At 55.8% G+C, this 13,054-nt stretch overlaps 2 protein-coding genes across 2 annotated transcripts; one reads left to right on the top strand and one right to left on the bottom strand.

Moving 5' to 3' along the window:
* The first annotated feature begins 3,036 nt into the window (after positions 1 to 3,036).
* On the top strand, positions 3,037 to 10,871 carry CCDC61 (coiled-coil domain containing 61). Its single transcript, XM_043990709.1, is given in 19 exon segments — positions 3,037 to 3,574; positions 5,696 to 5,854; positions 6,281 to 6,363; positions 6,508 to 6,665; positions 7,356 to 7,503; positions 7,707 to 7,748; positions 7,750 to 7,785; positions 7,787 to 7,807; positions 7,809 to 7,853; positions 7,855 to 7,880; positions 7,882 to 7,918; positions 8,148 to 8,230; positions 8,335 to 8,498; positions 8,624 to 8,699; positions 9,421 to 9,545; positions 9,813 to 9,894; positions 9,981 to 10,044; positions 10,247 to 10,348; positions 10,633 to 10,871. Coding segments are annotated over 19 exon segments (1,734 nt in total). The 5' UTR covers positions 3,037 to 3,366; the 3' UTR covers positions 10,708 to 10,871.
* A 418-nt stretch (positions 10,872 to 11,289) lies between these two features.
* PGLYRP1 (peptidoglycan recognition protein 1) lies at positions 11,290 to 12,783 on the bottom strand. The gene is made up of 3 exons (XM_043996660.1): positions 12,386 to 12,783; positions 11,737 to 11,858; positions 11,290 to 11,505 (listed from the first exon to the last, which is right to left on the bottom strand). Exons 1-3 carry the CDS (start codon positions 12,670 to 12,672, stop codon positions 11,327 to 11,329), a joined length of 588 nt encoding a protein of 195 aa, XP_043852595.1. The 5' UTR covers positions 12,673 to 12,783; the 3' UTR covers positions 11,290 to 11,326.
* Positions 12,784 to 13,054: the final 271 nt, after the last annotated feature.

Here is a 13,054-nt window from a genome sequence, read left to right as displayed (position 1 = left end):
AGCTGAAGGGGGTGGGATGGGGGCTGTGTGCCATGTAATCACAAACTATCTGGGCCTCAGCCTCTTAGGCATCATATCTAGTCCAACCCTGTCATTTGACAGGGCAGGAAATGAGTCCCAGAGAGGGGGGGAGGGGCCTGCCTGAAGTCACCCAACACGTCAGCAGTCAAGGTGGGACTAGATTCCCAGGTGGATTTCAGCTCTGGGACTCTGACTATATTTCTTCCCAGTCTGGCTTTGATCAGCTGTCCTGCAGGAGGAGGACCTCTCTGTCCAAGCCAGGGAGCCTGTTTGTCTTTGACTCCTGGGAGCAAAGGGAAGCTCTGGGGCAGAAAGATACTTGAACCCAAGTGGAAAAAACCCTCCTTGCCTAAGAGTCAAGAAAAGTCATGGCTGCACTGGGCTGTTAGTCTGGTAGTCAACAAGGTTTTATTGATTATTGGGTGTGGGGGCTACTGAAAAAAAAAAAAAAGGCAAGACCCCAACCACTTGGGCAGCTCATATTCTCTTAGAATTAAATACAATTGAGGACAGCTAGGTGGTGCAGTGGATAGAGCACTGGCTCTGGATTTGTGAGGACCTGAGTTCAAATCCTGCCTCAGACACTTAACACGTACTAGCTGTGTGACCCTGGGCAAGTCACTTAACCTCAATTGCCTCACCAAAAAAAAAAAAAGAATTAAATACAGCTAAGTAAGGAAGATGATAAACAAAGTAAATTGGCTGCACAGGTGTGAATGGAAGATGATCCCAAGGAGAGGCAGTGATGGGGAGTGGAGGCAAGAGGAGCTTCCTGAAGACTGTGGGATTTGAGCTGACCTGCACAAAGACCCAAGAGCTCTGAAGCAGAGGTGAAGGGGCAGCATATTCGGGCCAGAGGGGACAGATAGTGAATAGACATGGAGTCTGGGGGGTGGTGTGACTGTCTTGGAGAAACAGCATGGAATGTCAATGCCACTGACTCGTGGGGTACACTGAGGGGAGTAAAGAATAAGATGACTGGAAAGGAAGGGAGGGGTCTGGTGGTTAAAAAGGGCTTTGAGGGGGCAGCTAGGTGGCACAGTGGATAGAGCACTGGCCCTGGATTCAGGAGGACCTGAGTTCAAATCCTGCCTCAGACACTTGACACTTACTAGCTGTGTGATCCCTCATTGCCCCACAAAAAACAAAAACAAAAACATAAAAAGGGCTTTGAACTCCAGAGGATTTGGTGATGGGGAGCCCTGAGACAAGAGGTGTCTTATCCCAGAGAGGAGAGAGATGAGGCAGGGAGATAACCTCAGGCTATGGTAACAGTGGAGACAGAACATAACCAAGGTCTGCAGTGATTGCAGTGTTGGACCAGAGAGGGGGTCATTTATGAGAGATGTATGTAGGCAGACAGGAAAAGATGACAAAGGTTGAGTTACAAGAAAGGGAGACAATGAGTGGGGAGTAGAGGTTACCAGGTGAGCCTAGGAAGGAATCTTGGGAGGAGAGGAGGTTTTGGACATGCTGAGTCTGAGTTCTGGGGTACAGCAGGTTTGAGGTGCCTCTAGGGCAATGTGGAAATGCCAGACTGTTCTAGCTCAGATGAAGAGATCAGGACTGATATGCAGAACTGGGAACCACTGGCAAAGATGATATATGACCTGTATAAATTCCCTTAGTTTCCCCCTCTGTAAAATGGGAAAGGCAATCGATCAAACAACAAACCAATCAATAACCATTTATAAAGTGCCTACCATGGTACCAGACACCATGGAAGGCACTGGGAAGACAACAATATATATGAACAATCTCCGCCTGCCAAGTGCTTACATTCTATTGGGCAGAAACAATCTAGAGGTGGAAGGTAGTGCAGTGGATAGAGCGCCTGGCCTGCAGTCAGGAAGACTCCTCTTCATGAGTTCAAATCTGGTCTTAGACACCTTACTAGCTGTGTGACCCTGGGCAAGTCACTTAACCCCAATTGCCTCCCCCCAAAAAAGAGTCTGACACTAGTGAAATGACTGAATGGCAACAAAATGTACAAATAAGCTACATACAGTATAAATTGGAAATAACCCACAGGGGGAAGGCCCTAGAATGAAGAAGGATTGGCAAAGGCTTCCTGTTGAAGGTAGGATTTTACCTGGAACCTGAAGGAAACCAAGGAAGTCAGGAAGTGGGTTTTGGGGTTTGTTATTTTTTGTTTGTTTCTTGTTATTTTGGTTTGTTTGTTTGTTTTTTAGCCAACATTTCTATAGCAATTACCATATGTCAGGAACTGTGCTAAGCCCTTTACAATTATTTTCTCATTCGATCCTCACAGCAATTCCCTTAGGGCTATTATTATCACCCCCATTTTACAGACGAGGAAACTGAGGTCAATAACGTTTAAGAGACTTGCCCACCTTTACACAGCTAGTGAATGTCTGAGGCTGAATTTGAACTCAGCTCCATTCTCGGCATAAGGGACAACCAGTGACAATGCCAAGGTGTGAGGGATTAATTTAAGGCCAATTTAAGGATCTCAAGAGTACCTGGGGAGTAGTTAGGGTATGAGAAGGCTGGAAAGGTAGGAAGGTGGCAGGTTGTAAAAAGCAGGATTTTTTTGTTAATCCTGGAGGTGATAGGGAGCCACTGGGGCTTCTTGAGCAGGGGAGTGAACAGGGCAGAACTGTGTTTTAAGAACATCACTTTCAGGGTCTGGGAGGATGGGTTAAGATGATCCCAGGATGCCTTCTGGCTCTGACAGACTCTACTGTGTGACCCTGGGGAAGGTACTTCCTTGCGCCTCAGTTTCCCCACCTGTAACAATGGCTGAAAGGTTGTACTCAATGCTCTTGGCCTCCAGGCCCTGCATCCCAGCGTTCCCGATACCAACTCTGGGTACCGCAGGAAAACCTCCCCCCCAGCCCCGCCCCACTCCAGTCTGACTAGCACCAGAGATGACCAATAAACGAGAGACAAAGGAAGGGAGGCGGTCCTGAAGCCTGCACAGCCGAAGAACCTTCGAGTATGTGTGGTTCTCCAGACTGGCAGTCCTTTTATCCAATGGGAAGAGAGCACGGCAGACCGCGGTAGGGGTGGCAGGGAGAGTAAGGGATAAGGTGGAGTGGAAAGCAGGATCAAGTTGCGCCTGCGCAGTGAGAGAACCTGGTTGCTAAACCCGGTAGGTGGGAATTTCTTGGGACGGGCGGAAGAACTCACCAATAGAACTCCGGTAATTGCAACCCACGGGACCAATGAAAAGAGAGCAGAAGGGGAAGGGGCCGAAGGAAAGCGAGACAGACGGAAAAGCCTACCGGAACTCCTCCCATTTCTCTGGGTCCACCCAAGAGGCCCGCCTAAGAGGCCGGACTTAGCTAGACAGGTTGTTAATTGAACCAATAGAAATCTTGTATGACGCACTCCTTCGCCAATAAAAAACAAGTTCGATGGAGGCAGGGTTTTTCCGGATGGGCGGCCGCGGCGGCCAATGACACTCTGGAAGCTCGCTCTCTTCAGCCAATGAGCAGCGGGAGGACGGCACTGAGGGGCGGGGCTCCGTCAGCGGCAGTTGAACGACAGAAGAGGAGGCGGGTGACGCTGGGTCTCGGAGTGTCGTTGGGTGAGGGGCTCTGGATCGGGAGGGGTCCACGGGGGTCCCGAGGCCCCGGCATCTGGTTGGCGAAGGCCGACGGGGCTGGGGCGGGGCAGGTTGGTTTAGTCTCGGGCTCGCCGGGCGGGTGATGGGATAACCGCCTGTATAGTAGGACCCCACTTCTGTATAGCAGGTCCCCGCTTCTGTAGGTTCCAACTTCTGTATAGCAGGTCCCAGCTTTTGTATAAGTAGATCCTCCCTAAAGAAGGTCTTTTTTTTTATATATAGTAGATCCCAACTTACTTCTAGTAGGTCTTTCCTTATGTATATCACATTTCTTCTGTGTAACAGGTCTTCCCTTCTCTAGCACAAGTACCAACTTACTCTAGTAAGTAGATCTTTACTTACGTATATCGCATTCCTGCTTCTGTAAAGCAGGTTTTGGCTTCCATGGAGTGAAGAATGGACCATCAGCCAACAGCAGGCAGTTAGGTAGTAGATAGAGAACTGGACTTGGAGACAAGGAGACCTGAGTTCAAATCCATTCCCAGACACTTTGTTAGCTGTATGACCCTAGGCAAGTCACTTGATTTCTGCCTGCCTCAGTCTCCTCATCTGTAAAGTGGGGTTGTTGTGAGAATAAGAGTTAATATTTGTAAGATGCTTTGCAAATATCATCATTATGGTCCAAAGTTCTAGAGACAGAGGAGATGGTGGGGAGGTTTCTTAGGTCCTCCTCCCAACTCCAGCCATGAATCATCTCTTCATTTCTTTCTTTTTCTTTTTCTTTTTTTTGGGGGGGGGGGAGGCTGGGCAATGAGGGTTAAGTGACTTGTCCAGGGTCACACAGCTAGTTAAGTATCAAATGTCTGAGACCAGATTTGAACTCAGATCCTCCTGAATCCAGGGCCGGTGCTTTATCCACTGTGCCACCTAGCTGCCCCTATCTCTTCATTTCTTAAGTCTCTGTGTCTGTATTCCCTGTGTGATCTTGGGCCAATCACACCGCGCGCGCGCGCACACACACACACACACACATACACACACACACACACACACACACGTGTGTAGGAAGAAGAGACAGAACAGAGAAGAGGAGGGAGATAGCAACAAAGGAATGCCAGAGAAAGGGACAGAGAGCCGTGTAGCCAGAATATAGAGAGATACAAAGGCAGGAAGGAAAAACCTCAAGGGAGGAGACAGAAGGGGGCTGGAGATCCGAGAGATGGAGAGGAATGGGAGCGGTTCAGCAGGGAGGACAGGAGTGGTCAGTCCAGCTCAACCCTCTGATTTGGCAGATGAGGACACAGGCCTAGAGAGAGAACATGCCAGTGTTCCCTGATCTTCATTCTCTTTCAGCTCTGAGTATTTTCTACCTGTCCTTTCTGCTTTGGCTGGTGATGAGGATGATTAGAATGGCTGGCGTTTCATAATAATAGCTAGCATTTATATTGCTCTTGAAGGTTTGCAAAGAGCTTTACAAATCTTCTCTCATTTGATCCTTGGAACAGCCTTGGGCAGTAGGTGCTATGATTACCCCTGTTTTACAGATGAGGAAAGTGAGGCAAATAGGCTAAGTGACTGGCCCAGGTCACACAGCCTGTAAGTGTCTGAGGCTGGATTTGAACTCTGGTCTTCCTGACTCTAATTAGGCCTGGCACTGTATGCATCCTGCCTGCCTCTGTGTAGCACTTTGAACCCAGTTCTTTCTAGCTTTGACATATTCTGTTCTAAGGCTCCTCCCAGCTCTGACACTCCCTGTTCTAAGCTCCCTCCCAGTTCTGACATTCCCTGTTCCAAGAGCCCTCCCAGCTTTGACATTCCCTGTTCTAAGAGCCCTCCCAGCTCTGACATTCCATGTTCCAAGCTCAGACATTCCATGTTCTAAGCTCCTTCCCAGCTCTGATATTCCCTGTTCTAAGAGCCCTCCCAGCTCTGACATTCCATGTTCTAAGCTCCCTCACAGCGCTGACATTCTCTGTTCTAAGAGCCCTCCTAGCTCTGACATTCCATGTTCTAAGCTCCCCCCAGCTCTGACATTCCATGTCCTAAGTGTAGCACATGGCTCTGAAATCCCATGACCTGTGATTGAGCAGTCTCCTTCTTCACATTCCCATGACTCCTGCCTGCCCTTTCTTACCTTGCCAGGTAGGTTCAACATGGATCAGCCAGCAGGGCTGCAGGTGGACTACACCTTCCGGGGGGTGGAGCACGTGGTCCGCTTGGCTGTCAGCGGGGAGGTTTTGGAGCTGGAAGTGGAGGACAGAATGACCACTGACCAGTGGCGTGGCGAGTTTGATGCTGCCTGTGAGTGTCTGGTGGTGGGGAGGGTGGTGGTCATCCAGGAGAAGGTCTCCCTTCCACTTCCTTTTTCCCTTCAACTGAAGCCAGGGCAGAACATAGGGGATCTGAAAAGAGCCTTTGATGGAATTCTGGGAACCTGGCTTCAAGTCTCATTTCTGTTCCAGGCCCACGATGGAACCTTGAGCAAGTTCCTCTCCTTCTTGCAGCTTCAGGGATCCCCAAAGCCCCCTTCCACTCTGATGTGTGTTCAAAGCCCTTCCCAATTCTGACATATCATGGGCAGCCCAAGGTCCTCCCCACTTTGGATGTGTTCTCTTCCCAGCCCCTTCCGACTTTGGAAGGCTGTGTTCTAAGGGGCCTCCCAGCCTTGACATTGTGTGGGCTCTCCTGGCTTTCCCCTAGACCAGAGATCTCCCCTTTCCCTTGTAGTCATTGAAGACCTGACCCACAAGACTGGCAACTTCAAACAGTTCAGCATCTTTTGCAGCATGCTGGAGTCAGCCCTCACGCAGGTGAGGAACATGGGCCGGGGGTCCCCACGTAACCATTGGGAGTCCGTGTGTCCTCCCAAAGCACGCTGGAGGGTGGACAGTGGAGTGGGGGGGGGTAACTCCAGGGTCTGTGACATGCCCAGTAGGCTCTCCCCTCCCTCGCAGAGCAGTGAGTCTGTTACCCTGGACCTGCTGACCTACACGGACCTCGAAGCCCTTCGGAATCGTAAGGTGGGGCCGCGGCCTGGCCCCTCGGTCCCCCGCTCCGCCCAGCTCAACTCCAAGCGTTACCTGATCCTGATCTACTCAGTTGAGTTTGACAGGTGGGGGACCCCCTCCCTCCCTGCCCCAGCCAGATCCCCACTCCGACCCAATTCTGAGCATCTGCTTCTGAGGTGTTTGTACCGCTGGGAGGCCCGTGGTGGCTCTTTGCCGGGGGTCTTTTGCTCTGGGCTTTTAGAAATTGAGTGGCTAGGATGCAGGATTTGAACCTCAGTCACTTACCAACCATGGGACCCTCGGCAACCACTTATCCTTTTTTTTTTTGTCAAATGAGGACATTGGACTTGGTGTCTGTCCCACCTCCAGATCTCAAATCCTGTGGCCCTCCTGGAGCCTCAGTTCTCTAGTTTGTAAAAAGGGGTTGTAGGGGCAGCTAGGTGGCACAGTGGATAGAGCACCGGCCCTGGAGTCAGGAGGACCTGAGTTCAAATCCGGCCTCAGACACTTAACACTTACTAGCTGTGTGACCTTGGGCAAGTCACTCAACCCCAATTGCCTCACTTTAAAAAAAAAAAGGGGGGGGGTTGTAGATAATAGCGCATTCTTCCTAGGAGTGAGGGTAAGACAGTCTGGAGGAAGCCCAGTGCCAAACTTCGGATGCTGCAGAAGTGGCAGCTCTTGTTCTCTGGGTTTCTCAGGGGCTGTGCTTTGGAGGCTGCCTAGGCCTGAGGGGCTTAAGGTCTCAAGAACCCCCTGAATCTGAGATGGGCCCCTTTATTATCCTTCTTCAGGATCCACTACCCGCTGCCCCTCCCATACCAGGGCAAGCCCGACCCCGTGGTCCTGCAGGGCATCATTCGGTCCCTGAAGGAGGAGCTGGCGGAGCTTCGGTCCCGCGATGGGCGGGATGCTGAAATACGCCACCTCCGGGAGCAGTGAGTTGTCTCGAGGGCCCCTGGGGGCAGGAGGGAGCAAAGGGGCTTCCCTTTTGGCCACAGAGACAAGACCACCCCCGCCTCTCACCACGCAGACCTTCAGGGCCTGGGCTCAGGGCCATCCAGCCGGCTTCCCTGCGTTGGATGAAGGCAGGGGTGGGCCTTGGCCCAGCCTGGCCTTGGCCCAGCCTGGCCTTCTCCACTCAGGCTGACCGGGCGGTAAGCGAGAAGAGAGAGCTGGAGGTGGCCCCTGGGCCGGGCACGGGAAGAGGCCGGCGGCCGAGCCCACGACTCACCGGGAGGTGGCCCGTTCTCAAGGCCATGGTGGCCAGCCTGGAAGAAGAGCTACGGAGGGGAACGGGGTCAGCACCACCGGGCTGCCGACGGAGGGGCCAGAGTGCCGCAGACTTACCCAGGAGGTGGGGGAAGGGGTCACATAGACGGGGAAGGGGAGGGAGGAGGGAGGAGGTGGTGGGGAGAAGGGGTGGGGGGAACGGGAGGGAGCCAGGGGAGGAGGATGGGAGGGAGGCAGGGGAGGCTCCCAACTCTTGCCCACTGTCCAAAGGTAAGAGATGTAGGAAATGGGCTGGAGGGTGAGGGGGGAGGATCTTCAGGCCTTTTTTTCTTCCTCTCCCTCCTCCCCCCAAGCTGGAAGAGGTGAAGTCGTCGGAGCGGAGCCTCCGGGCCAGGCTGAAGTACCTGTCCAGTGAGCTGGCCCAGTACAAGCAGGGGTGAGCAGGCCCTCCTGGGGTCGCTGGGGGAAGGACAGTGGAGGACAGGGGGGCTGGGGGAGAGAGGCAGCGAGGCCTAGCGCGGTCGGGGGCTATCTCCCCAGGAGGCGGATCCCATCTTCAGGACGGTCCCCCCAGCCCCGCAAGGACCAGCGGCGAACAGCGTCTCAGGAGAGGAACCCGTCCTGGGGCCGAGGGCCCGCCCGATCCTCATCTCAGGAGAGCAACCGAGGCCGGGGCCCGGCCCGGCCCTCGCCCTCCCCGACAGGTATGTGGCCAGTCTCCCGGCCTCACATGGATCTCTGCCTCAGATGGGGCGGGCTGGGGGGGCAGGTGGTATGGTGGGGGGCTTTGGGCCGCATCACCTTCACTGCCCTTGCTGACGGTCCCCAGGCATCCGGCCGCGCTTCGACCCTACAGCCTTTGTCAAGGCCAAAGAGCGGAAGCAGAGGGAGCTCAAGCTCAAGAGGTGAGAGGCCCTCCCTTGCCCTCCCTGCCCCTCAATGGACCAGGCAGGTGGGCGCAGCCCTCGAGCCTCAGCCTGGGTAGGGGGCGGGTCACGCTGGCATTTGCAGCTTTTCTCTCATCCCCCCTCCTAGGCCCCACAGACCTGCCCATCCCCCAAGGGAGAGGGGGACAACGACCCTTTGCAGAGCACCGATGGGTGCCACCCAGGGGGATCCAGACTCCTCTGGGGCTCCCTGGGGCTGAGAGGATAAAGTCCTCACTATTGTGCCTGGCATTGGAGGCGTCTGACACCACTCAATAGCTGACTGTGTCTCATAAGCCACCAGGTGGCACAGGGGATGGAGCGCTGGCTTCACAGTGACCTTGGGCAGATCACTTCACTGGCCTGCCTCAGTGCCCTCATCTTCAAAATGGGGTTGTCACGAGGAGCGAGGGTGAGATCTATCCTGGGCTCTGTTGATTCTATCAGTGTCATACCCTTCCCCCCTTGCCTGAGGTGCTCTCTGCCTCAGCCCCTCGTGGCGGGCTCAGAGGCCCCCCTCGTGAAGCCTTTGCAGGCACCTCTATGTCCTGCTTCCCCCATTGGCTGATTTCCGGGGCGTGGTCCCCACTGTGAGGGCGTCTCCTTCCTTTTTGCCTTGGGTTCCCCAATGCCTTGCACGCTGTAGGTGTTTCATGAATACGGGATGGGATTGGAACGAGTTCTCCCCCTCTTTCCTCAGCCAGCAAAGGAATCGGCTGGGAAGCGGGGAAGGCTCGGGGAGCTGGGGTCGAGCCCGGGGCCGGGGCCCATGCACAATATCGAGAGAGGACGGGGCCCCCAGGGGCCGGACACGAAGCTCCTCTGGTAAGGGACTCGATGTGTGTCCTCAGAGAGGGGAGGGGTCCTGCTGCTGGCACCTGGTGCTGCCAAGGCCAGGAGACCCAGGGCCCAGGACAGTTGGGGCTGAGTGGCAGGGGGTAGAACGGGGGTCATGGGGGGGCCGGTTCAGAAGGCCGGGACATCTGGGTGGGTCCCAGGAGTCTCGCAGCATGGTGGGAGGCTGGAGGCTGGCTTCTGGAGAGGCCAGGCCTTAGCTCAGCCTTGAGGAAGGGGCCTGGGCCTCCCCCCCAGTGGAGAGTTTTAGGAGTCGCCACTCATCGCTGAGCTCGGCCAGTGAATTTGAGGACTTCACCAAGCCGCCACCTTCTCGAGGGTAAGGGCGGGGCAGAGGGGATGGCGCGGGCAGGAGCCCTGGAGGCCACTGGAGCCTGGGAGCCACCCCTGTCTTGCTTTTCTCAGCCTTCGGAGGCAGCCCTGCGCTCGGAAGCCCCTGAGCCCGTCCTCCTGGAATGGCTCTGGAGAGGTGAGTGCTCCCTGCTGAAGCGGGGGTGGTGATGCTCAGGGGCGGTGGGATTGGGAGCCGCCTCGGGCCATCGGATAGCAGCAGGGGTGGAAGCTGGGGGGGTGGGGGCTTGGAGGGCTGAGTGAGTGCTGGAGCATCTGGGGGATGCTTGGGGGTCCTGGGTGCCTGGAGAGCCTGCCTGACCAGAACCCTGCCCCTCCAGATCCCTGGGCTGGCCAGTGGCCACCGAAGACGCCAGGCCAGCAGCACCCCTACCCCGAGGGGCCAGAACTTTGGCAAAGGTGAACTCCTGGGAGGGCCGCCTGTCTCCACGTCAGGGGCACCCTCTCTTTTTCTTCCTGAGAGCTAGCCTTGCTTTCTTGGAGGGGTGGGGGTCATCCCCCCAGATTCACCTTCTGCCACCAAGAGCTCCTAAACCCCTGGGGTCCACCCTGGTTCCTCCCAGAATCCCTTGGGGGGAGAAGGACTGGCCCTCCCCATGCCCTTGCCCAGAGGCAGCTGCTGTCCATCTTCTTCCTCTCCACCCCCCACCCCTAATCACCCCTCTCCCTCTTCCTCCCTCAGAAAACGCATTTGAAGAGCCATCAGCTTGACCTGTCAGAGATTGATGCCCGCCTGCAGGCCCTGCAGGAGTACATGAACAGGCTGGATACAAGGACGTGACATGTTTCCCCAAGGGCCTGGGCCCGGTTCCCTTCTTGCCCTTCACTCTCCCCCCTCCTTCCCCCGACCATGCCAGAGCTCCTGAGGCTCAGCCCTGGTGGCCGGGGCGCCTGAGGGCGGAGGAGGCTGGTGAGGATGTAAATAAAGGGTTTTGGTCAGCTTTCCTCTCGCTCAGCCTCCCCCTCCTTGAGTTGGTGGGCTCTGATGTTTGTGCCCCCAGGGGGGAGACCCAGCCCCTTATGGATCACCTCGCCACATCAAGCGGGGCAGCTGATCCCTGGGGTCCCTCCCTCATGCATTGGCCATCAGGGAGAATCCAGACAGCTCTTCTGGCCAGAGCAGCCTTACTGTCCTTGTGAGAGGGCTGGGGAGCCTGAGAGACAGACGCCTGACCTCTGCCCCTTGACCAGAATGATGAGGCAGCGAGGCACAGCCCAGAGAGCCCAGGTGGCAAAGTGGCCTCTCCAGCGCCCCATGGCATTGGTGCCCCGCTCAGCCCAGTCACAGAAGTCTGAGGCTGCCAGTGCCTAGTTCGCTTTATTCACAGACAGCGGGGGGCGGGGGCCCAGCATATATGGGGTGGGGGGTGGGGGTGGGGCCCGGTGGGGCAGTGGGCTGCTCACTCATGATAATGGGGCCAGCTCTGCAGATTGGAGTAGAGCTTGGCCCCGGGGGAGAGAGTGCGCTGTATATCCCGGTGTCCCTTGATCATGTACTGAGGCGTGAGGACTCCGTGAAGCTTGCCGCAGTTGATGAGGCTCTGCGCTGCCCGGATGGCTCGGGGAGCAGGCCCTCGCTCTGGGGGAAGGGAGTCTGGTTTGTTGGCTAGCTGCTCTTAGCCTTTCTTCCCCCTCCCTCCATCTCACCAGGGTCAGCTTCCTCCAGCCTTGGGTGGGTGGGGGACTCTTCAGGGTTTCCTGCCTCATTTGTTTTCTGGCTCCTGGCCTAGTCACACCCCAGGGACCCCTCAGTCCTCCATAGGCCCAGGGACTCGGGTGTCCTGGCCCTCCCTCTTCTGTTGTCACTCACCCATGAAGTTGCCCATGAAGCTGATCCCCAGGGAGATGGGGTTCCAGGTAGGGCCCGTGTGGGCTCCTATGATGGACCATCCTCGCCCTTCGTAGATGAGCCCATCCTCCCCAATCAGGAAGCTGGGGGCAGAGGAGACAGATGAATCGCTCAGCGAGGCTTCTTTTGTCCTCCAGCCACAATCTCCTGGGCTCCCTGGCAAACCCTGGCTCCAGAGAGCCCATCTCCTCCCTCCCATCAAAAGGCTCCCTAGAACTGGGGTATCTTCCCCCTCACACCAGGAGCTCCCCAACCACTGTGCTGTGTTCTCCCCAAAATGAGGGGCCCCCATAACTTGCATTCTCACCTTGGACTCAGGGCTCCCCCCCACAGCTAGAACATTGTTCTCATCGGGGCTCCCCCCCACAGCTAGAACATTCCTCTCATCGGGGCTTCCCCCACCTCTGTGCGGTGTTTCAGGCCAGGGTCGCCCCCACTCACATGAGATGCTTCTCCCTTCAGATGAGGGGTCCCCTCGCTGCTGGGCTGTCTCCCCTTCAGCACAGGGGCTTCCCCATTGCTGAGCTATCCCTCTCTCCTGCACCCCATGCCCAGAGCACGGATTGTAGGGTCCCTGCTTTGTGCCCAGTCCCTGGGTAAGGATGCTCACTTGTATGCGATGTCGCACCAGCCCAGCGTATTCATGTGGTAGGCCTGGATGTTTCTCATTTGTTGCTCGCATTCAGCCGGTGAAAAGCAGGGACTGCCGGCTGTGTGAGAGATCACCACGTATTCCACAGGCAGATTCAGGGACTTCTTCGGGCACTTTGAGGGCAGGCCCATCCACTCAGACCTCTGCACAATGTCTGGGCAGCCAGGCAGCATATTCTCCGGGTTGGGGGCTTCCTGCCCCAAGACTGGGAGGGCAGCCATGAGCACAAGCAGCCAGTGGGTCATGTCTGCCTTTGGGCCTCAGGACCAAGGAAGAGATAAGTAAGGAGACCAGAGGGCTGAGCACCAGAGATCTTGGGGTACCGAGGGGAGCTCTCTAGTGCCTACAGCTGAGTGGCTATTTATCACCCGGATTTTGGGGGGTGAGAACAGGATACAGGGCAGTGACCCTCACTTTCCCTTGGCCACAGAAGGCCTTGCATCAAAACTCAGGTGTCTTGCCCCATATGTGTTGGAAGCCAAAGCCACAGCTTCCTGTTTTAATTGGAACCTGGTAGGGGGGCAGGGGAGGTGAGATTTGGGCTGGTCTTGGTGATGATGGTGGTTGAGGAGGGGGAGAATGTTTCTGGGTCTCTCCCTCCCTATGGGATCTTGGGTAATTTCCTTC

The sequence above is a fragment of the Dromiciops gliroides genome, chromosome 3 (assembly GCF_019393635.1).
Source record: "Dromiciops gliroides isolate mDroGli1 chromosome 3, mDroGli1.pri, whole genome shotgun sequence".
Classification (NCBI taxonomy): Eukaryota; Metazoa; Chordata; class Mammalia; order Microbiotheria; family Microbiotheriidae; genus Dromiciops; species Dromiciops gliroides.
The sequence above is the reverse complement of the archived record's forward strand: the minus strand, read 5'-3'. Positions and strand labels throughout refer to the sequence as shown.

What these genes read in the sequence shown, in the direction of transcription:
- PGLYRP1 (XM_043996660.1), bottom strand. Translation starts at nt 12,672, where the DNA reads ATGACCCACTGGCTGCTTGTGCTCATGGCTGCCCTCCCAGTCTTGGGG. An exon ending in TGGTGCGACATCGCATACAA is followed by an intron (nt 11,859 to 12,385) that starts GTGAGCATCCTT and finishes CTCTGCCCCCAG; the next exon opens with CTTCCTGATTGGGGAGGATG. An exon ending in CTTCATGGGCAACTTCATGG is followed by an intron (nt 11,506 to 11,736) that starts GTGAGTGACAAC and finishes CCCTTCCCCCAG; the next exon opens with AGCGAGGGCCTGCTCCCCGA.